Genomic DNA, 24,983 nt, shown 5'->3' with positions numbered 1-24,983 from the left:
TCGAACTGCCATTAATCCAGCCAAACATAATAGTTGGGCTAAATTCGTCAGCGAAATTAACCCTAACACGTCGACAAAGGAGTTATGGAGTAAGATTGGTAGGCTTCATGGCAAGAAAAGAAGCAAAGAGTATAATCTTCTTATTAACGGTCAATACACCAATGACCGGAAAATCATCGCCGAGGCGTTCGGAGATTTCTTTGCATCTGCCTCCTCCAATCAAAATTACGACCAAACCTTTCAAACCCACAAAACGGAATGCGAAAAAATTCCCATCGATTTTCATACCGATGTGGAATTTGACTTCAACAAAAACCTCTCCCTCAAAGAGCTCGATTGGGTACTGAACAAAGTCAAACAAGGATCCACCGGACCCGATGACATCAGCTACCCGATGCTAAAGAAACTACCTCATCTCGGGAAAAAAGCACTTCTGAAGCTCCTCAACAAAGTCTGGGACAGTGGAACCCTCCCCAGTTGCTGGAAAGAGGGTTTAATGATCTGTATCCCGAAACCAGACATGAACAATCATCTTCTCGACAATTTCCGCCCCATCACTCTTCTAAGTTGTGTTGGGAAAGTCATGGAAAAAATAATAAATCGACGCTTAACGACCTTTCTCGAGTCAAATAAGCTGATTGATTCCAGACAATTCGCATTCCGCCCGGGGAAAGGTACAGAAGATTGCCTCGTAGCAATCGAAAAAATCCTAGACGACGCAACTGAAAAATTACAGAACATAGATATCGTTTCACTTGACCTATCCAAGGCCTTCGATCGGGCATGGAGATACCCAGTGCTGAAAAGCCTTTTCAACTGGGGGATTCGTGGGAGGTTAGGCCTCTTCATAAAAAGTTTCCTTGAAAACCGGTCTTTCAAAACCATCATCAACAACCATAGGTCTTCTTTAAAAATCCCTGAAAACGGTTTCCCCCAAGGCTCAGCACTTTCACCTACCCTTTTCAACATTGCTATGCAATCCATCTTCGAACTAATTCCCGATCACATAAAGATCATAGTCTATGCAGATGACATAACTCTCATCTCTACGAGCTGCTTCGGCTTAAATCAGAGAAAGAGGCTTCAAAAAACCTTAGACTCCATCCAAAACTGGGCTCTAAAAACAGGTTTTAAAATTTCCCCGGAGAAATCCAAGCACATGTACATTGGAAAACATCTCAGTAGGAGAACCTATCTTCAACTTAACAAAATCCCGATCCCCACAACGAGGACATTGAAAATACTAGGAGTTACTTTTGATAAGAAACTCAACTTCTTACCACATTCCCAAAAGACCAAAATAGCCACCAGAATGAAGCTGAACATCATCAAGGCTATTGCAGGCAACCTAGCCTCTGGTCACAGAAAAACACTGCTGAATATTGTAAACGTTTGGTTGGTCCCAAAAATCCTATACGGAATAGGCACCTTCAGCCGCGGAGGGGACGGTGTGTTAAACACCATTCAACCAGTTTACAATAAAGCAGTCAGGATTGCAATCGGAGCTTTTCCCACTAGCCCCACTCTTGCCGTAATGGCTGAAAGTGGTCAACTTCCCTTCAAACACCTGGCGACAAAAGCCATCACAAATAAAGCCATCCGTCACCTGTCACTTCCCGACAGTGACCACAATGTCCCACTAATACGCAGGGCCAAAACATCATTCAACAACCTCACAAACAAAGACCTCCCCAATATTTGTGAACGGCCATCTGCTACGGGAAGAAATTGGAACGTCAAACCGCCGAACATTAACCTTGATCTTCTTTTGGCTGTCCGAGCGGGAGACCCTTCTCCAAAAATCAAAGCTTGCTTCAATAACCTTATTGCATCCAATTTTCAAATTAATCACCAGGTATATACAGATGGTTCAGTCAATGCCGATGGAGTTGGATGTGGAATTTTTGAGAGTAGATACATAGGTAGCTTTTCTCTTCCACCGCAATGCTCCATCTTCAGTGCGGAAGCTTTCGCTCTTCTAATAGCTACCCAAGAATGCACCCATGATTTCCTTCCTACCACAATATTTTCCGACTCAGCTAGCTGTCTCCATGATCTTCTAAGTGGAAACAGCAAACACCCATGGATAATACAAACAGAAGAGGCTGCTTCAGATAAAAACATCTCCTTCTGCTGGGTTCCTGGTCACTCAGGAATCCGCGGAAACACAGCCGCCGACATAGCAGCAAAATGGAACCCCCAGACATGCCCTGTCCTCCATCTGACATTGTCCGCTGGGTAAAACAGCAAGTCCGTGAAAGTTGGGACATAGACTGGATAAACAGCCGTCCCACTCATCTTCATCAAATCAAAAATTCCACTCTCCCTTGGGAGGACCGTCTCAATAGTAGGGAAAGGCAAGTCCTTACCCGTCTTCGAATTGGGCACACTAACTTCAGCCACTCACACTTGTTCTACAGAGCCGAAAAACCCCAATGTGCTTGCAACGTAGCACCCGTTTCCGTTAGCCATCTTCTATTAGAATGCCAACATATCAAAGATGCTCGAGCCCGACACAATATAGGTCAGAGTCTCCGAGATATCCTCAGTAAAGACGAGACCCAAGAAACCAATCTTATTGCGTTTCTGAAAGAAACCGACTTCTTTGGTAAAATCTAAATCGAAATACTAAGTACTTTTGAAATTGTTTATTTATTACAGTTCGCCACTTCACGGTCATGTATGCGTGTTCATGTGTGTATATACATGTATGTAACTACATACATATATATACACGCATCTATTAATACATATTCTCACATATATATTCCATTTATTACATTACTTAACTGATTTCCTAACTTTACAGCCACACTCACCAAGGAGGATAAATTCATTAAATGAACCTCTCCATTTTTCAGCTCTACTATATACCATTAAATTCAAAACCACTATATTTTATTATCTATTCAAACTGTATTTCATTTCCTTTCACCCCACCCCACACCCACTCCTCCCCTCTTTCCATCCCATACCACTCCCACCCCCTCCCACTCCACTAATCCCACCCAAATCCTTTCCACTCCTTTCCTTCCTATCCTCCTGAGAAGGGCCTTTTTGTTTTTTGGCTTTGGAGCACGCCTTTCGCTGGGTCACTTGTGCTTCGTTACTGCTTTGGTCCTCGGATCAGTAAATATTTACTTTTCTTTACAGCATATATTAAATATCTTATGAAGCATAGGATCCCTTCCTACCTTCTTCTTTAACCGAGAGTCGAGCGGACAGATCTGATGAGTGATTTTGTTGGTTTCCCTTTCGCCAGTCCCCTCTGGGCTGGTTTTATTGTGGCTCTTCACTGGGCTAGAGGCGAATGAACTGCAAAAGTTTAAAGCCTCTTAAAAACAAAGAAAGAAAGAAAGAAAAATACATTCATTACGATTTGTTCGCTCGTTGGATTCACATGCAGGCTAAAAAGGGTCCTTTTCAGGATCACAAAACTATTTTCAATCTAAAGAGTTTATTGTTTTGTTATCACTCGATATCCCCATCTTGTTCGGCTAAACCTCCCTGTTTAGCGATTTGTTGCCACTCGCCACAGCTTTCACAGTTGGAAAATTTCTTCCCATCCAGCATTGTGACATGTTGTACAGTAAATTACATTCAATGTGACGTGCCACTCAGTGTCGCATTAGAGGCGATTTTAACCTGTAATTGAACATTTGTGATGACAGTGGTACAGTGTCGACTTTCAATGTGGGGTCATAATTTGGATCTCTATGTTTACAAAAATGTCCAACTAAATAAATGTCGAACTAATTGTAAATTACTGTACTTTAAATCTGGAAACAATTTAAGAATTGGTGAAAATTGAATAATCAGGAAAGTCCCCAACTATCAATAAGCTCAGAACAACTGCCAAATTCACATACTCATCAGATCCTGGCAAACAAATTATGAAAAAATCAATTTGTGTTTTATTATTATTTTGGATAATGTTTTAGAAAGCATAGAACTGTATTTCCTGAACTCTTTTTTGGAAGGTTTAATGGCCCTGAAAAGCGCCTTGTTTTATGGAATGGTTCAAATTTAGAAAACTTAGTACTCGTGGTTTTGAAAAAAAACCATTTCGAACGTCCTCGATGCCGCCTTGTTCTGGATTTGCCACCAAAGCAGTTTGTATAAAGAACAAACTTTTTTCTTCTGCTATCTGATGCCGTTTTGCGATTGCGTTTGCCACTCGCCACTCGCTGCAACTGCCTGTTGTCTTGATGTCCACCGAACCGAATGTGTTCTGTTCCGAATGCGGGTTTTCTTATCGTCGCGAGCAGCTTTGCCAGCTAACTCGATCACTTCGGCGGCCGAAACTATATAACGCCGGCTAGGTGGACTGGTACTAACGCGCTCGGCCTAGCTACCCTTGCGGGGAACTCCAGATCAACACGGTTCGAGGGGGATTATTTTGCCTTTCCCTTCACTTTTCCTCCTTTACCATGTCCAGACATGGCTGCTTGGGTTGGTTTGTTGATGTGTTGTGATGCGAACCGATGTGGTGTACGGTTTGAATGAGAATGATCGTTACGGCAGCGAAGCGGGGATTTTTAAGCTGACTGGCTGGCTCGAGAATTACGCATGTGTGAGACTGCGACCAATGTTTCGTTCATTTTTTTCTTTTTCCTTTCCAATCGTGCTTCATTCTATTTCGCTGCTGTTCTGGTTGCCCGTTTTGTTCAGTACGATTTGAGGAGCACAAAATGGACCAATCAAAAATGGGCACATAGTGCATTTTGACAATGCTTGATATTTCAAAATGTTATTCGTTATGATAGATGCGTAGATATATTTCCTATCAATTGATGCAAAAACCTCTGCGATCTTTTGAGAAATGCTTGAGTTATAAGCGTTCCAAATCTTGCATTTTTTCCTACTTGTTCAGTGCCTAGATTTCCATTTCACCCCCTATATCTTCCGGTTAGACGTAGTCCTACGTCTACGTATATCTCCGGAATCAGTTGAGCGATTCGAACCATACTCGACAGCGACATTTAAAATTAGAATACCTTCTATTTACCGACTGTCACATTCAAACTGGTTCATCTGTTTCCAAGTATATATATTGAAAAATTGAGATGACGGTCTTACCCCATAGGGTACCGGTGTTACCCCCATGGGGTGCCGGTTTCACCCGCACTGGTTGATGATCTTCATTTTTATGGCAGTTTTTAAATTGACTATTACTTGAGAAAATTACCGTTTAAATGTACTGATATTCCTTATATCTCATGGCAAATAAACTAGACAATGATTCTGTGGAGGAAAAATATCAATATGTGCCCGCAGATCTCACAAAACAATACTTTTCCTTAGGGGGTCGGGCATACCCCCCATTCCCCTATAGCGTTTTGATAGCGTTGACATCGTTGAAGTTAATTGTGCTGCGACGGACAAATCCGAGGGCGGCAAACGCTTTGGCGGTTGTGACGCAGATATGCTCGTTAAACCTCAGTTTACTGTCTATGACGACTCCAAGGCCCCGTATGGAATCGACGCGTTCCAGAATTCCAGGCCCAACGGAATAACGGAATTCAATTCGAGACTGCCGGAGAGTGAACGACACTGTTTTGCATTTTGTTATGTTCAATTCCATTCCGTTATCCTGACACCACAACCGTAGCTCATCTATGTCAGCTTGTAGCGCACAACAGTCAAGGTGAGATTCAATTACTTTATAAATTTTTTTAAGTCGGAAGCACAGGCCGTTTATAAATAAAAGTCACAGGAGGGTTGTGTCCGAGACACGACCGCATAGTTGACGTAGGATTCCGTTGGGTTATCTGTTACATGCTGACTTTGGATATGTTTGAAGAATTACATTGTTAATCTCTTGGTGGACGTTTTGTCTGGTTGTTAGGTATTCTTGGTTCACTCCACCAATGTCCATAACCGAGTGATAATGATAGAAAGATGGTGATTAGTCATTTGATGGTGCGTATCAAGATAGGAGATGCCTAAGTGGAATGAGATATGATGAAAGCCGCGCTCTGTGGCCCTGGACGAGATGGCTCCTGTGTTATGTATGGATGAAATAAAGAAAAAAACTCATCAATGTAATATAAGATAATTATCATTATCGAACACAATTATCAAGTTTTCTCACCAGAAAAAATAGTGTTTTATTATAGAGAAAATATATTTGAAATGGAAATGGCATTTTCGCTTTAAACCCAACGGAACACGATGCTACATGCCTCAATGCGAATTTCAATTGGACAATAATATCGGTCATTGATATGAAATTTCACGAAGCAACCAACATAAAAGTTCCAAATTTAAAGTTTATTTATATTCTATCACACATAGGTTCTATTCAGTTCATTGAAATATCATTCTTCAATTAACCCATCGAAAGATTCTTATTGGAACGAACATAAAAAAACACTCATTCATCGCTCCCTACTAATTCGCCAGCAAGTATGCAATCAGCAATGCCCACGCTAGTTACAATAAGCACTATCCATTTGTGCGCGTCGTTAGTTAAACTTTCGACCACGAAGGTATTTACATGCTGATTTCCCCCAGACACCTTGGATTTGAAATCTCTGTTAGGGAATACATGTCGGTGGAAACAAAAGCCCCCCTGCTTTCATGTATTCCGATTTCCCCCAGGCAGCTTGGTTTTGATGTCTCTGTTAGGGAATACACTTCGGTGGGAGCAAAAGTTCGCTCTACTTTGATGAGCCGATTTCTCCGTATATTCAATTTCGACCAATCAGAACGAGGTATTTCCGTTTGAAATTTTTTTGATTGTTTGCTAGTTAGTTTCATATGATATATTATTTTATCAATTGTGATGGATTGTTATGGAGTGCTCAGATCGATTGATGCAATTATCTCGTAAATCCATCAGGAAATAACTGACCAATAATTGTAAGTACATGAGCCGGGCTAGAGACGAATGAACGTAAAGTTTAAAGTCTCTATAATTCATAAGAAGAAAAATATTGCTACCAGATGTCACGAACTTCGACATTTTTTTCTACTATGGTGCTACACGCCCGTGTAGTTGGCGCAAAGGCACCACAAAAATATTATTTTTATTTTATAGAATTCCTTCATGCATTTGTCTGATACGGGCTGTGTATCGTTCGTTCTTGTTTTTGAAGGGACTTTAACTCAAAGGTCATTCGTCCCTAACGGGCTGTGTATGACTGGAGTGTTCCGTTATATACATGCATGCATATGTCCTTCGCTTCTTTTGCCAAATCCAATAAAAGGTGGTTGATGAAACGTATGTTTTTGACATGATACGTTCCATGTTAGTTGTTAGTAGAAAATGTAAAAATAAACAGTATTTTTGATCGGTTTTATATAGTTTTTGTGGTAAGTGGAAAACAGTAAAATAAACTCTTTTGTTTCAAAACAAATTGATAATCCTGAGAAGGACTGGAATGGTTTAATGGGTTGTACGGAATCTGCTGCGTTTCAGTCGGATGTAGCAGTTTAGTTTTGGGAGCGGTAGCTTTTACGGATTCGCTGATGCTTTCCTTGACTTGGCGCTATCGGCTTCTGTGCGTCGATTTGCGAGGGTTTGATTGGCACAACCACGACGAGCTAAACGACGGATAGCAGGTGTGATACGATGCGATGCAATGTACTTCGCTCCTCTGCCTCCTTTGCCGCATCCAATTGTTGATGTGAAGAGGAGCGCACCAGCAATGCACACTAGATTTAATTTGATGCTCTCCGCTGCTTCCTCTTCTTTGCTCCCTTTGCTGCATCGCATCCATCGTTGGTTGCCGATGGCTTCCTCTCCTTTGCCGCACCGTATGGTTTTGGATGATTTGTAGAGCACTGCACACTAGAAGCCCAGATGTTTGCCGATCTGAGCGTTGAACGAGAATGAGAAATCCAAAAATGCTACCGTCCTTTTATATCAGTTGGTATGTGAGAAATAGGCGCCCCCCACTCGCTCGCCATGCAAACATTTGACTTATCGGGGAACGAAAGAAGCGAAGCAGGCGAAAAAGAAATGACGTCAATTTCGACCAATCAGTACCGTTTGAATAGGGGTTGAGATTTTTCAATTGTTCGATAGTTAATTACATGATATATATTATTTTATTCAAGGTGAAAAATTGTTATAGAGTGCCGCAATGTTTTGATGTAAAAATCTCATCAATCCGTCATGAAATGACTGAGCAATACGCGTTTGAAATTGGACATTCTTCACGATGCGATCGATATTCGTTTTTCAATTTGTACCCCAATATGTTCCCGAAAGACGTAATCCTACGTCAAAACGAAGATAAGCGGTCCGAGAACGTTTCCTTGCGGTACTCCAGATGTGATGGGAAAAAATCGAGATTGCGAGCCATTGATGTTAGCGTATCCCTTCCGCCCAGATAAATAACAACGCAGCCACTCAGTTATCTAATACGGTAGACCCAGGTGACTAAACTTTGCTACTGCGAGTTCGTGGGGAACCTTGTCGAACGCTTTCGAGAAACCTAAATAAATTGCATCTACCTGGTGTCTGAGCTCGATTTGCGTTGACAAAAAACTAGTGAACGTCATGAGATTAGTCGTTGTCGATCGTTTACTGACGAAACCATGTTGATACTCCGATATCATTGGTTGACATGCAGCAAACAGCACATTGTGAACTAGTCCCTCAAATACTTTCGCCACGCAACATAGGATGGAATTGCCTCGATAATTTTCAACAGCATGGTTAGAAGAATAACTGTAAAATGTCAAGGATTATCTAAACGCCCTAACTGCCAAGTTTTGATTGGCCCTATCCACGGTTTCCCCAACACAGACTTCAAAATCGATGTACCTGTGGAAATCCGCTCTGCAAATATACATGTAAGTCGGGGGTATTTTTGTTCCCACCGAGCTGTGTTTCCCTAACACGGACTTCAAAATCGATGTACCTGGGGGAAACCGTTTTGTCAAAACATGCAAGTATTTTTTCCCACTGAGCTGTGTTCCTCTAACACGGACATCAAAATTAATGTGCCTTTTGGGGAATTTGCTTCGCAAATACATGCAAGTCGGAAGGATATTTTTCAGTGTTGAGTACTTTTATACTCACTTGTCATTGTGCAGACCGAAATATATTTCCCTAAAACGTACTTTTAAGCTAAGAATCCAGGAAAAATCGTCATTTCAGATACTAGAGGTGAACGAACTTTCGCGGTTCGAGAACTACGTAAACAAGAGAGATTCAATAATTTCAGAGGGAAATGTAAAATACAATGATCGTTTGACAATTCTTTCGTTCAAATATTTTGGTAGTCCTAGGCACCATACGTAAACGTAACAAACGTAAAAGAACGTTCATCAAATTTATTTGCAACGAAGAACATAATCTATTAACCAAATTTCGATGCATTCTAAAATAATATTCGTAGTAGTAAACAAGTGGATTGCATTATATAACTGCGTAGTTCTACGTCGAAAATATGCGATCGTATCCTAGATACAACCCCTTACAATTTTTTCCTTTGTTTTAAAAAATAGTCCCGGAACTTTTTGAATGCACTGTGTAGACATCAGTGAGCTTCGTGTTTCGTGTTCCGTGCGAAAAAGATGTGAGATGAACACGCTATTGATCCGAAAATTAAAAATTAAAAAAGGCCCTACCGAAAAAATGGGCTCAAATATGAGTTCTGTATAAAAGGATAACGCATTCTCTGTAGGTGGGGAAAAATCTTGATCGCGAATTGTCTTTGATGATTATTTCATATTATGAATAAAGTTTTGGCGGAAATGCAAGGAGATTTATAGAAAAATAATTGAGTTAGAGTCAGGACTATGTCCCTATAGTATGCAAAAAACTTCGAGTAATAATTATCATTAAATGTTTAATAGTTTAAAGTAACTTTCGGGTCTGAAAATGACGTAATATGCGTGACTGTACGATATTATAGCCACAAACATGATTTATGACCCGGAGTTGATCTAAAATTTTGACGTAGGACTACGTCTAACCGGAAGATATAGGGGGTGAAATGGAAATCTAGGCACTGAACAAGTAGGAAAAAATGCAAGATTTGGAACGTTTATAACTCGAGCATTTCTCAATAGATCGCAAAGGTTTTTGCATCAATTGATAGGAAATATATCTACGCATCTATCATAACGAATAACATTTCATTTTTCTTGAGATAAATAATTGAATAATTGTGAAATATCAAGCATTGTCCAAATGCACTATGTGCCCATTTTTGATTGGTCCATTTTGTGCTCCTCAAATCGTACCGACCAAAACGGGCAACCAGAGCAGCAGCGAAATAGAATGAAGCACGATTGGAAAGGAAAAAGAAAAAAAAGAACGAAACATTGGTCGCAGTCTCACACATGCGTAATTCTCGAGCCAGCCAGTCAGCTTAAAAATCCCCGCTCCGCTGCCGTAGCGATCATTCTCATTCAAACCGTACACCACATCAGTTCGCATCACAACACATCAACAAACCAAACCAAGCAGCCAAATCTGGACATGGCAAAGGAGGAAAAATTAAGGGAAAGGCAAAACCCGCTCGAATCGTGTCGGTCTGGAGTTCCCCGCAAGGGTAGCTAGGCCGAGCGCATTAGTACCAGTGCACCAGTCCACCAAGCCGGCGTTATATAGTTTCGGCCGCCGAAGTGATCGAGTTAGCTGCCAAAGCTGCTCGCGCCGAAAACAAAACCCGCATTCGGAACAGAACACATTCGGTTCGGTGGACATCAAGTCAACAGGCAGTTGCAACGAGTGGTGAATGGCAAACGCAATCGCAAAACGGCAGCTGGTAGCAGAAGAAAATAGTTTGTTCTTTATACAATCTGCTTTGGTGGCAAATCCAGAACAAGGCGGCATCGAGGGCGTTTGAAATGGTTTTTTTTCAAAACCACGAGTACAAAGTTTTCTAAATTGAAACCATTCCATAAAACAAGGCGCTTATCAGGGCCATTAAACCTTTCAAAAAAGAGTTTACGAAATATAGTTCAATGTTTTCTAAAATAATATCCAAAATAATAATAAAAAACAATTTGATTTTTTCATAATTTGTTTGCCAGGATCTGCTGAGTATGTGAATTTGGCAGTTGTTCTGAGCTTATTGATAGTTGGGGACTTTCCTGATTATTCAATTTACACCAATTCTTAAATTGTTTCCAGATTGAAAGTACAGTAATTTACAATTAGTTCGACATTTAGCTAATTGGACGGACATGTAATGCGACATAATTAGTTGGACATTTTTGTAAACATAGAGATCCAAATTATGACCCCACATTGAAAGTCGACACTGTACCACTGTCATCGCAAATGTTCAATTACAGGTTAAAATCGCCTCCAATGCGACACTGAGTGGCGCTTTGACACGTCGCATTGAATGTGATTTACTGTACAACATGTCACAAAGCTGGATGGGATGAATTTTCCAACTGTGAAAACTGTGGCGAGTGGCAAACGCAATCGCTAAACAGAAAGGTTTAGCCGAACAAGATGGGGATATCGAGTGATAACTAAACAATAAACTCTTTAGATTGAAGATAATTTTGTGATCCTGAAAAGGACCCTTTTTAACCTGCATGTGAATCCAACGAGCGAACAAATCGTAATGAATGTATTTTTTTGCCATCGCTCCCTTCTAACGCTCATTCGTTCGTCTCGTTGGACTCGCCCCTCTGGCTGAGTCTGCCGATTTGTCTCTATCCTGTGAGTGTGTACCGCTTGAGTATAAAACACGCGGACCCCAAAAAAATATCTTATTTTCTTTCAAACCGTAAACCCGTGTGGTTGTACGGCATCGGCATCGTGGACGTAACAAAGGAGGACAAGTTAAGGGAAAGGCAAAGTCTCACTCGAACCGTGCAGGTCTCCAGTTCCCTGTTGGTCGCATTCACTGATTGCTCCGCAAGGGTAACTAGGCCGAACGGATTGGTGCCGGAGCACCAGTATACCTAACAGCGATTATAGAGTTTCGACCGTCGGAGTGCTCGAGTTGGCTTGCAAAGCTGCTCACGACAATCAGAAAACACGCATCAAGAACAGAGCAGCTTCGGTTCGGCGCTCGTCAAGGCAACAACTAGTTTCAGCGAGTGGCAATCGCAATCGCAAAACGGCAGCAGGTAGAAGAAAGAAAAAGTTTGTTTATACAGACCGCTTTGGTGGCAAAACCAGCCACCGTAAAACACAGCGCTTTACAGGGCCATTAAACCATTCAAAAAAGAGTTATTAAAAGTTTTTCACAATACCAATGCATTCTAAAGTGACATAATATGACATATAATATAAACTGTTTTGTTTTGTTTATGCTTGTTCTTGAACTGGTTGGGGTTTTTTAAATTGATCATTCAGTTTTCACAAACCCATGTATAGTTTCCGAATTAAAAGTGGCTTCAAATTACAACACATTGTATGCAGGATGGCATAAACGAATTTTCTCGGTAGCAAGAACTGCTTTCTTTGGTTGACTGACTGACGTTACATCTGCATTGTATAGGAAAATAACTAAGGAGCAACATGATGAGCTATGTATTTCCTGCTGCTCTGTTCTTATTTTAAGTTCTTATAGTTCGTTTATTTTTCAACAGATCGTCTCCAAAACCTCAGTTCTTTTTTATTTTTATTTACTTTGTTTACGGATACTACAAATCTTACAATTCATTCGTCTCCGAAACCACAGTTTAAGGTACGGTAATGTGCTCAATAATGAAATATATGATAGTGAATGAGTTGATGACTACCTATGCATTCCCTATCACAGCCATCATTTTGATTGTACGATATATGCATACGCTGAAAGATGCCCGGCGTTGAGCATTTAATAAGTACAAAGCCTTTAGAAAAAAATCAAGAATCAAGTTGTAAAAAAAAAACGCAAAAACACAACACCAAAGGTTCTTTTCAGAACCCCCAACATGTTCATAAAAAGTAAACAGTAAAGTAATTCATTTTTCAGGTAGATAGGTAGGTAGAAGAAAATAAAACAATATAATTAAAATATATATTTAGCAAAAGCTGTCCCCTTTGTATAGTCCTACGTCACTCCGGTTATGTCCCCGACATTACCCACCCGTCTTTTTTTTTATCATCATGCATGGCAGATGGAAAATGTAATGATAATTTCGGACAACCACTCAACCACAACGCAGACATTGACATTCACATTGTCTCGTGTGTATTTTGTTTTCCAATAAATTTAACCGTCCATCTTGAAAACAGCAAACGTATATTTTTCACCAAATAATGTTTATGGCAAAACAACGTTTGCCGGGTCAGCTAGTATATGTATAAAAAAGAAATTAAAAATAAATTTTGACTCGATTATACACAGTGAAGAGTAATTGGAGACTGTATACAGGGTGGTGCATAAGTCACGCAACCGATTTGCACAAAAAAAATGTATCACAATACAAAATCTTTATTCTCGAATAAAAAACGATACAAAGTCGACAACTGAACCGCTTAGGAACCAACACACTCGATAGCAGCGCGATCGTATTTTTTTCCTTCAGAGAGCGTTGCGTGACTTATGCGCTACCCTGTATAACCTAGTCCGTCCTGAATTGCACTCAAGTTTACGTGTTTCCTTTTGCTTATATTCGAAAATTATTTTTTTTTTTTTTTATCCAAAATATATATTTTTATTAAGGCTCATATGGCGTCAACCTGACGGGGCCGGGAGTTCAATATTTCGACAATGTTTGCCTTATAACTATGTTAGTAATATGTAACCGATTACTCGCGGTTGGCTCGAGGTTAGAATTACAAGTGTTTTCGTAATTGTGATGTTGCTGTCTTCAATGATCTGTACCTGTGCCCGACACGGGATACTTCCTATTGGGATGCAGCTGACCATTAATCAGCAACGCCCCCCTAGTCTGTACCCCATATCTAGCGTGGTGCGTCTTCTCGAGGAATCCAGGATAGAATGGTCACTAGCCGGCGCAATCATCAGCTCGTGTAGAGTTGTCATGAGCGGTACAACCTTTGGCTTTTGTTGAATCATCAGTGGACTGCACAACCTTTGGCCCGTGTATCTGTAAAGAGTGTGTGTATGTATTGCCGCGACTAAGTAAAAGTTTATAGATCGGATAGGAGGGATACTAAACAGGGACACAAAGAAGGAAACATCATTAAACGTTGACATCGGCGTTTCTGAGGAACAGGTATAGATGAAGCAGAAGATCAGGATCACGGCTACCTAAGATATCCCGGACGGGGATATCCGATTGTCTGCCTTTTGCTCTCAGTGCTCTAGAGAGCTGAGAGCGAGCAGCATGGAACCGGATACACGACCAGACAATATGCTCGATGTCGTGGTAGCCATCGCCACAATCACAAAGATTGTTTGCTGCGAGCCCAATTCGATAGAGATGCGCGTTTAGGTTGTAGTGATTGGACATAAGCCGAGATATCACGCGAATGAAATCACGACCGACATTCAATCCCTTAAACCAAGCTTTCGTCGAAACCTTAGGGATAATCGTGTGTAACCAACGACCGAACTCATCTTCACTCCACATGCGCTGCCAACTAACGAGTGTGTCCTGACGAGGAATGTGAAAAAATTCGTTATAAGTAATTTGCCTTTCAAAAAGTGTGCCTTCTGAAGCGCCCACCTTAGCTAGCGAGTCCGCTTTCTCATTCCCCGGAATCGAGCAATGAGAGGGAACCCATGCTAAGGTAATCTTGAATAATTTTTCGACCAAAACACTCAATAGATGTCTTATTCTTGTTAGGAAATAAGATGAGCGTTTATCAACTTTCATTGAGCGGATTGCCTCTATTGAGCTGAGACTGTCTGAAAAAATAAAATAGTGGTCGATGGGCAATGTTTCAATGATCCCTAATGCGTAATATATCGCACCCAGTTCAGCGACATACACGGAACAAGGATCTTTGAGTTTGAAAGAGGCACTGGAATTTTCATTGAAGATGCCGAAGCCAGTGGACCCGTTTATGAATGAACCGTCAGTAAAGAACATTTTATCAGATCTAACTTTCCCATATTCTGCCGAAAATATCTCCGGAATGTAATCGGAGCGTAGATGATCTGGGATTCCATGGATCTTTTGTCGCATGGACAGATCAAAATTGACAGAGGAATTGCAAAAATATGGGAAGCAAACTTGGTTGGAGATGCCCGGTGAAGGGTGCACTTCATGGGTAAGGTACTCATGGTATAGAGACATAAAACTTGACTGAGGAGTCAGTTGGAGTAGATTTTCGAAGTTATCAATCACCAATGGATTCATGATCTTGCAACGGATGAGAAATCTGTAGGATAATTCTGTGAACCGAAGAGTAAGCGGGGGTACTCCTGCCAAAACTTCGAGACTCATCGTATGTGTCGAATGCAAACACCCCATGGCTATACGCAAGCAACGATATTGTATTCTCTCCAGCTTGAGAATATGAATCCTGGCAGCTGATCGGAAGCAAAAACTGCCATATTCTAACACTGATAATATCGTTGTTTTGTAGAACTGAATGAGGTCTCCTGGATGGGCACCCCACCATGTTCCGGTTATTGTTTGGAGAAAATTGATTCTTTGCTGGCATTTCTGTTTCAAATACGCAATGTGTATTCCCCAGGTACATTTAGAGTCAAAATATACTCCAAGGTATTTGAAAAACATCGAGTGCTTGATCGTTTTGCCGGATAGGTGAAGCTGGAATTGGGCGGGTTCATGCTTCCTAGAAAAAAGGACCATTTCAGTTTTCTCCGTAGAGAATTCGATACCCAGCTTGAGAGCCCACGTGAACAGGTTGTTCAGGGTAACTTGCAAGGAATTTTGCAGAACGGCGGGATTAGTACCCGTGATGGAAATAACGCCATCGTCTGCAAGTTGTCTCAACGTGCAATCTCTAGTTAGACAATCATCTATATCATTGACGTAAAAACTGTACAAGAGGGGGCTTAGGCAGGAGCCTTGTGGGAGGCCCATAAAACTGTAACGAGAAGATTTCAAGCTGCCATGATTGAAAAACATGTGCTTTTCTGAGAGTAAATTGTACAGGAAATTATTCAGAATTGGTGAAAGTCCACGATTATGAAGTTTCTCTGAGAGAATTTCCATGGAAACTGAATCAAATGCCCCTTTGATATCGAGAAAAACGGAAGCCATTTGTTCTTTGCGAGCAAATGCGATTTGGATTTCAGAAGATAGCAGCGCGAGACAATCGTTCGTCCCTTTACCTCGGCGGAAGCCAAACTGCGTATTTGACAGCAAATTGTTCGTTTCAACCCACTTGTCCAAACGAAGTAGAATCATTTTCTCTAACAATTTACGAATACAGGATAACATTGCAATCGGCCTATACGAATTGTGATCGCAAGCCGGCTTATTGGGTTTTCGTATGGCTATCACTCTCACTTGTCTCCAGTCATGCGGGACTATATTCAGCTCCAGAAACTTGTTGAACAAGTTCAGCAAACGATGTTTTGCCAAGTCGGGAAGATTCTTCAATAAGTTGAATTTAATCTTGTCCGACCCCGGAGCTGAATTGAATTATTTTAATGCATCCTAATTTTATGTCTGCTACTTTTCAGAATAGTTTTTTCCCCATGTTGTTCCCTTATAATAATCGCAGCAGTCGTTTGCATCAACAACTTCAAATATTTTTTATGAACTCCACATTCGGACGTGTTTCTAAATTATCCAACGCCAACATAAAAAAAATTGACATGAACCCGGCCGATCAAACCCCACGTTCGTCCGAAGTAGTAAAAAATCGATCTCAAACGGACGTTCCGAAAAAATTATCTCAAATGGAAGTGCAACAGTCAAGTCCGGAAACGACAGTACCTGATTTGCAGATCTCGGAATCGCCACTCATTATAACTGCAACCGACCTACCACGAAATAAATCTATGGATAAATTAGAAGACGTGGGTGAAAAAAGTATCCCAGAACTTCCCGAGGGTACGGCGTTCTATCCAGCTCCAACCACTCCAGTATCTAAACAAAACATTAGTTCTTCCGACCGCGATTTCACACGGTCCGCCACATCTTTGCGAATTCAATCGTTGGCACGACCAAAAGTGCATTGTCTCGAGGACAATATTAAACAATTCGGCGAACTATTGCCGAAGCGTAGTTTGACTAACCTACAACTGCAGCTCCGAGACCAACAAGCCCGAAGGTGAGTACACGAAGACTTCCATATCTCGTTGTTGATAATCAGACTTATCAAATCGTCTCTTATACAGTGTTACGCCAAAAGACGGACATGCGAAAAAGTGCCAAACTAAATCAGAGCCAACACCCACGGGGCTTCGAACCCAACCGAGCCAAACCAAATCAGATGAAAATCCACGTAAATTTAAAGACGACTTCAAGCGTGCAGCTTTCGATCGTCTTGCAGACACCATTTTTCGGAAGCTCCCGGCACTCACACTTGATGTGGATATTACCAATTTATCCCAATTGGATCCCTCGAAACAGCGTATGATTAACGTACTCTTCACCAGCATCACCAGCTATGCTGGAATGCCGGTCACAGTGCATGATCATGAGCTTTACGTTCATCTCAGTGTTGGGTTGGCAGGTTTTTTCGAGAGCGTCATTGAAACGGTGCGCAAAGGAAAGGAGATCGAGGACGAGCAAAGACGAGTTCTTACAAAGACAAATCAGCAGAATAGACATACGATGACTACCAAAATCCTGAGTGATCTTGCTGTAGACATGGGAGGTATTCAAACTTCAAGAGAAATCTTGAAGACCATGTTTTATTATGATAACATTTAATAATAAATAATACAGGTCGGACTCGATTATCCGGAGTATTGATTTTTTTTTCCACTCCGGATAATCGATTCAAAACAATGTTTTTTTCTTTATTTGTTTTTTTTGTGCATGTATTTTTCGTTTTTTGAAAATAAAAGAGGAATTTGATTTTTGATTCATCCCCTTAAAGTTAGAAAACACCTTTCTCATATGAAAAAAAAAATTATCCAGTTTATCTCAGGAGGTGATAGACGATCATATTTGATTAAAAAAATCCTGCTACGCGTATGTTCGAATTTCAACAATGACAGAGTTACTGAACTTTTTTTTTGTTTCGTACTTCAAACTGGCCCTACATTAAAAAGTACGCTACGGAAGACGATTCTGATGCTTTCATTTGAAAGATGAGAAAATTTAGTACAGGATATAGTAGTGGAACAACTAAATTAGTGAATTTTAATAACATTTTATTATTAATTTTATCCTAAAAAATTATATTAAACTAGATTATTTCTATCAATTCAAATTCTTTAACCGCTCCACAATTTGTTCTATGACGCACAACTTCTATCTTTCTTAATTTGGCTGGTTCCTGGTGAAAATTCAAGCAAAATCTTCAAAAATCACGATTTTTACCCCACTGTACATGTAAAAGCCACTTAAACTTCACCTTAACGTTACCTTAAGGTTACCTTTCTTCATGAAATAAGCCATATTTGAAATATAAAAAAAATATTTTTCCCAAACTGAACATAATCGAGTCCAAAATTGTATATAATCGAATCACATATAATCGAGTCTGTATATAATCGTGTCCGACCTGTACTGTATTCTATTAGTCAAATCATTTGATACCAATATTGAGGGGATTGCAAAAAATACATAGTCGACCATTTTGTGGCGTATGTGGGTGTATTCTCCAAATCAAGCCATTCAGCCATTTTTTTTTGCGGCGGATAAATTGAATTTTTCAAGATCATGGAATACGCAGTTTTATAATGACAGTAGAATTAAATGTATGTTCCAATCATTCAACAGGAACGGGGTCAACTTTCTATTAATGTGAGACAACCTAACAAACATTCAAACATACATAGAAACAGGTCAAGCTGAATGAAACCATTCAAAAAATAATTAGTTGTTTGGGGACTGCGGCCATATTGAAATAGGATTTTTCATTATCTGCTATGTTCTACTAGTCGAGAACTTTCTTTTGATTCATTTTTGGACATTTTTCATAAATAACTGTGTTCTACTAGTCAAGCTTTTTAATTTGATACCCATATTGATGGGGTTCTGAGAAAATAGGTAATCCGCCATTTTGTAGAGACCGCCATCTTAGATTTGCATTTTACATAAATAACTGTATTCTACTAGTCAACATACATACATAATCAGTTGAGAGCCGTGGTGGCTCGTGCTGTCTTATTTACAATTCTACTAGTCAAACCCTTTCATTTGATACCCATATTAATGGGGTTGAGAAAAAAATATATATGGCGCCATCTTGCGGTGGCGGCCATTTCAGATTTGCATTTTTCATAAATAACTGTGTTCTACTAGTTAAGCCCTTTCATTCGTTACCCATATTGATGGAGTTCTGAGAAAATATGCAATCCGCCATTTTGTAGTGGCCGCCATCTTGGATTTGATTTTTTCATAAATAACTGCATTCTATTAGTCAAGCCCTTTCTTTTGGTATTCATATTAGCTATTCAATATAGAATTATCATACAAATTATTCAAAATTTCCGAAAATCAAAAATAAAATACTCCGGATAATCGAGTCTAAAATTCCGGATAATCAAATCCCGGATAATCGAGTCTCCGGATAATCGAGTCCGACCTGTATTACCGGAGGTATTCGAACCTAAATGCTTTAGATTTGTAAATATACTTCTAATATAAAAAAATACACAACCATCATCAGCCATAGACCCTTCAGTGAACAAATCATTTTCATATGGTAATATCTATTCGAGTTGACAGCATCCCGTATTTGAGAAGCGAAAAACACAACCTTAAATAAAAACAATGAAAATGAACTTTTCCGTAATTGAAAAATTAGCGGAAGTACTAGCAAATTCATAGAAAAAATAATTGAGTAAGGTTCAGGACTACGTGTTTTAAGTACACTCAGGTTTTTTTACGCGGGAATACGTACCTCGTAAAAAACGTCTAAAAAACGTTAATTGGAAAATCCACGTAAGAAAAACCGCGCGTTGATTGGAAAATCCGCGTAAAAAAATACCATATCACCTAATCATAGATATCGAATGGGACTATCTTTACGTAGAACGGAAGTAAAAAGTTGATTGTTGCTCACTCCGAAAACCCGTAGTTTTGACGTAGGACTACGTCTAACCGGAAGATATAGGGGGTGAAATGGAAATCTAGGCACTGAACAAGTAGGAAAAATTGCAAGATTTGGAACGCTTATAACTCGAGCATTTCTCAATAGATCGCAAAGTTTTTTGCATCAATTGATAGGAAATATGTTTACGCATCTATCATAACGAATAACATTTCATTTTTCTTGAGATAAATAATTGAATAATTGTGAAATATCAAGCATTGTCAAAATGCACTATGTGTCCATTTTTGATTGGTCCATTTTGTGCTCCTCAAATCGTACCGACCAAAACGGGCAACCAGAGCAGCAGCGAAATAGAATGAAGCACGATTGGAAAGGAAAAAGAAAAAAAATTAACGAAACATTGGTCGCAGTCTCACACATGCGTAATTCTCGAGCCAGCCAGTCAGCTTAAAAATCCCCGCTCCGCTGCCGTAACGATCATTCTCATTCAAACCGTACACCACATCGGTTCGCATCACAACACATCAACAAACCAACCCAAGCAGCCATGTCTGGACATGGTAAAGGAGGAAAAGTGAAGGGAAAGGCAAAATCCCCCTCGAACCGTGTTGATCTGGAGTTCCCCGCAAGGGTAGCTAGGCCGAGCGCGTTAGTACCAGTGCACCAGTCCACCTAGCCGGCGTTATATAGTTTCGGCCGCCGAAGTGATCGAGTTATCTGGCAAAGCTGCTCGCGACGATAAGAAAACCAGCATTCGGAACAGAACACATTCGGTTCGGTGGACATCAAGACAACAGGCAGTTGCAGCGAGTGGCGAGTGGCAAACGTAATCGCAAAACGGCATCAGGTAGCAAAAGAAAAAAGTTTGTTCTTTATACAAACTGCTTTGGTGGCAAATCCAGAACAAGGCGGCATCGAGGGCGTTCGAAATGGTTTTTATCAAAACCACGAGTACTAAGTTTTCTAAATTGGAACCATTCCATAAAACAAGGCGCTTTTCAGGGCCATTAAACCTTCCAAAAAAGAGTTTAGGAAATACAGTTCAATGCTTTCTAAAACATTATCCAAAATAACAATAAAACACAATTTGATTTTTTCATAATTTGTTTGCCAGGATCTGATGAGTATGTGAATTTGGCAGTTGTTCTGAGCTTATTGATAGTTGGGGACTTTCCTGATTATTCAATTTTCACCAATTCTTAAATTGTTTCCAGATTTAAAGTACAGTAATTTACAATTAGTTCGACATTTAGCTAATTGGACGGACATGTAATGCGACTTATTTAGTTGGACATTTTTGTAAACATAGAGATCCAAATTATGACCCCACATTGAAAGTCGACACTGTACCACTGTCATCGCAAATGTTCAATGACAGGTTAAAATCGCCTCCAATGCGACACTGAGTGGCGCTTCGGCACGTCGCATTGGATGTAATTTACTGTACAACATGTCACAAAGCTGGATGGGAAGAAATTTTTTTACTGTGAAAGCTGTGGCGAGTGGCAACAAATCGCTAAACAGGAAGGTTTAGCCGAACAAGATGGGGATATCAAGTGATAACAAAACAATAAATAAATAATATAATAATAATAGATAATTATGTGATAATAGATAATAGATAATTTTGTGATCCTGAAAAGGACCCTTTTTAGCCTGCATGTGAATCCAACGAGCGAACAAATCGTAATGAATGTATTTTTTTGCCATCGCTCCCTTTTAACGCTCATTCGTTCGTCTCGTTGGACTCGCCCCTCTGGCTGAGTCTGCCGATTTGTCTCTATCCTGTGAGTGTGTACCGCTAGAGTATAAAACACGCGGACCCCAAAAAAATGTCTTATTTTCTTTCAAACCGTAAACTCGTGTGGTTGTACGGCATCGGCATCGTGGACGTAACAAAGGAGGACAAGTTAAGGGAAAGGCAAAGTCTCACTCGAACCGTGCAGGTCTCCAGTTCCCTGTTGGTCGCATTCACTAATTGCTCCGCGAGGGTAACTAGGCCGAACGGATTGGTGCCGGAGCACTAGTATACCTAACAGCGATTATAGATTTTCGGCCGTCGGAGTGCTCGAGTTGGCTTGCAAAGCTGCTCACGACAATCAGAAAACCCGCATCAAGAACAGAGCAGCTTCGGCTCGGCGCTCATCAAGGCAACAATTAGTTTCAGTGAGTGGCAAAGTGTTTCTCCGGCACGTCGCATTAAGTGTAATTTACTGAACAACATGTCACAAGCTGGATGGGAAGAAATTTTCAAACTGTGAAAGCTGTGGCGATTGGCAAACGCAATAGCTAAACAGGAAGGTTTAACCGAACAAGATGGGAATATCGAGTGATAACAAAAACACAACACCAAAGGTTCTTTTCAGAACCATCAACATATTCATAAAGAGTAAACAGTAAACTAATCCATTTTTCAGGTAGATATGTAGGTATTCACGTAGGAGAAGAAAATAAAACAATATATTTAAAATATATATTTAACAAAAGCTGTCCCCTTTGTATAGTCCTACGTCACTCCGGTTATGTCCCCGACATTACCCACCCGTCTTTTTGACGTAGGACTACGTCTTTCATTTCTATACCGGGGTGTAAAATCAAAGTTTCGAAAACGAAAGCGTTACGCCGGAGACCGAGATTTTAAGCGTTAATAGCTCCTAAACAACTGAACGAAATGGTATGATAAACACTTCATTCGAAAGATAAAATGTCTACGCGTTCTATACTTGTTACTTTTTGATCCAAAAACTTGTTTCAATAGTCTTAAAATTGCTTTCAAAACAGGCTATTGAAATCACCAATCGGTATATAAGCGAGCGCCACTCGGAAATCCAATCAGTCATTCGAGTATCTGCTCCCGTGCTGATCGGTCGCATTTTTGGAGAGCTCGTGTTTTTTGACAAAGTTAAACTCGTTCGTGGCACGTTGCATTCGGCAAGTGCATTCACCCAAGATATGGGGAAACCACGCTCTAATAAAGGGCAATCAACTGCTGCGAAGCGGACCCGTTCTGAAGCGGAATTAGGTGATGAACCGGCTGAAGTACAGCAACAGCTGCTTGCAAACAATAAATTTGCAGCGCTCCCGGTGGAGGATAGCGGAAATACAACAAGGAAAGAAAAAATGCCGCCATTTTATACGAAAGGTTTCCCGGACAAGTTTCGTGAGGAAATGAAGCTGCTCATCTCGAGGGGGCTACAAGTGAAATTTAGCCTGTGCACTGACGGCTATAAAATTATGGTTCCCGCGCTGAACCATTATAAAGCCGTCCAAGAATACTTAAAAAGAAAAGGTGTGGAGTATTTCACCCACGATATGGCAGCTGACAAGCCATTCAAGGTTGTGCTTCGGGGGCTCCCGGACATGGAAATAAAAGAGGTGCAGGATGGATTGACCGAACTAAATTTAAAAGTGATGGCTGTGCATAAAATGAACCGACGGAATAAAAAAAATCAGGTATCGTGATCAACTGTACCTGATACACCTTGTACGTGGATCCATCAACATGGTCGAACTGAAGGAAATCGATTCGTTTGATCATTTTATAATTAAATGGGAGCGATATAATCCCATCCATCGAGATGTCACCCAGTGCACAAACTGCCTGAATTTCGGGCATGGTGCTAAAAATTGCCATATTAGCAGCCGATGCAATTCTTGCAGAGGAAATCATCGTACTAGGGAATGTATCAAAGAGGATGTAACCACACAATGCATACACTGCGATGAAGAACATCCGTCAACCAGCCGTCAATGCCCTAAGCGGGCAGAATTTATTGAAAAACGCAGAAATGCATCGTTGAATATGAAATCAAGCAAGAGAAGTCTACAGATTCAGCAACCGGTCCCACCGCACAATCAAATTAGGAGATCCATTCCAATCCTGGCGCCTCTCCCTCTTCCCACATCGAGGATGAACGAATCGGTTAATCCAACGAGTCTAACAAAAAATACGCCGGTTCAGTCAACATCGCGTGAGGTACAACATCCCCCTGGAGTGATGAGTTTCGCCCAGGTAGTAGCAGGTGCCAATCAAACAACAGCAGACACAGATGATCTGTATTCATGGGCGGAGATGAGTGCCCTCTGCGTCGAATTCTCGCGACTATTAAGTGCCTGTAAAACCAAACAGGACCAAGTCACCACGATGATGAATTTCTTATACCAATATGGCAGACCATCCATCCAACCTTAGAATTATTACATGGAACGCATGCTCCCTCGCAAAGAAACAGGTTGAACTTACAGAATTCCTCAGGAACCACAAGATCGACGTTGCAGCAATCACGGAAACTCACCTGAAACCAAATATCAGCTTCAGTCTTCCAGAACATACAATCGTCCGACTGGATCGTACCAGCTCACGCGGGGGCGGAGTCGCTGTAGCAGTGAGAAGAGGTTTGAAGTTCCTTTCGTTGAAGAGCTTCAACCTTAAAATCGTTGAGGCCATCGGCATCGAACTGTTAACATCAATAGGGCCAATTAACATCATCGCAGTGTATTGTCCCCGTCAAGTGAGGGAAATAGATGGTTCCTGTTTGCTACTACGCAGAGATCTAGTCGCGCTCACAAGAAACCGTGGAAAATTCATCCTAGCTGGAGACCTCAACGCAAAGCACGAATCCTGGGGGAATCTCCGGCGGAATATGAACGGCACAGTTATTTTCAGCGATCTTCCTTGCGGGCACTACAACATCCTGAGCCCTGAGGAAGCAACGTATTATTCACCTGCCGGGGTCCCCTCTATTCTCGACATCTTCGTCACCAACATGGCGAACGTTCAGCAGCCATCGGTGGTGCACGATCTGAGCAGCGACCATTATCCAGTGATGTTGATTCTCGGTGAACAAGCGGAAACTAGAAGATTGCAGCGTCGAAATTATCATCGGGTCAACTGGTCGGCATTTCAGCAAACGGTAGACGCGGAGGTACGTTTTGATCATCACCTTCAGACTCCAGAGGACATCAACAACGCGCTGGGTAGCGTGGAAGACCCACTGCGAGTCGC

The 24,983-nt window shown here is 40.8% G+C and overlaps 1 protein-coding gene across 1 annotated transcript; it reads left to right on the top strand.

Annotated features, from left to right (window-relative positions):
- Positions 1-16,571: 16,571 nt before the first annotated feature.
- On the top strand, positions 16,572-17,717 carry LOC129777813 (uncharacterized). Its single transcript, XM_055784320.1, has 2 exons — positions 16,572-17,077; positions 17,145-17,717. The coding sequence occupies exons 1-2, from the start codon at positions 16,620-16,622 to the stop codon at positions 17,680-17,682; spliced, it is 996 nt and encodes a 331-aa protein (XP_055640295.1). The 5' UTR covers positions 16,572-16,619; the 3' UTR covers positions 17,683-17,717.
- Positions 17,718-24,983: the final 7,266 nt, after the last annotated feature.

The sequence above is a fragment of the Toxorhynchites rutilus genome, chromosome 3 (genome assembly GCF_029784135.1).
Source record: "Toxorhynchites rutilus septentrionalis strain SRP chromosome 3, ASM2978413v1, whole genome shotgun sequence".
In the NCBI taxonomy this organism is placed as follows: Eukaryota; Metazoa; Arthropoda; class Insecta; order Diptera; family Culicidae; genus Toxorhynchites; species Toxorhynchites rutilus.
The sequence above is the reverse complement of the archived record's forward strand: the minus strand, read 5'-3'. Positions and strand labels throughout refer to the sequence as shown.

Bases quoted from the DNA above. Each gene is read 5' to 3' on its own strand.
- LOC129777813 (XM_055784320.1), top strand. From the start codon at position 16,620: ATGAACCCGGCCGATCAAACCCCACGTTCGTCCGAAGTAGTAAAAAAT. The intron at 17,078-17,144 runs GTGAGTACACGA...TCTCTTATACAG, and splicing joins CGAGACCAACAAGCCCGAAG to TGTTACGCCAAAAGACGGAC.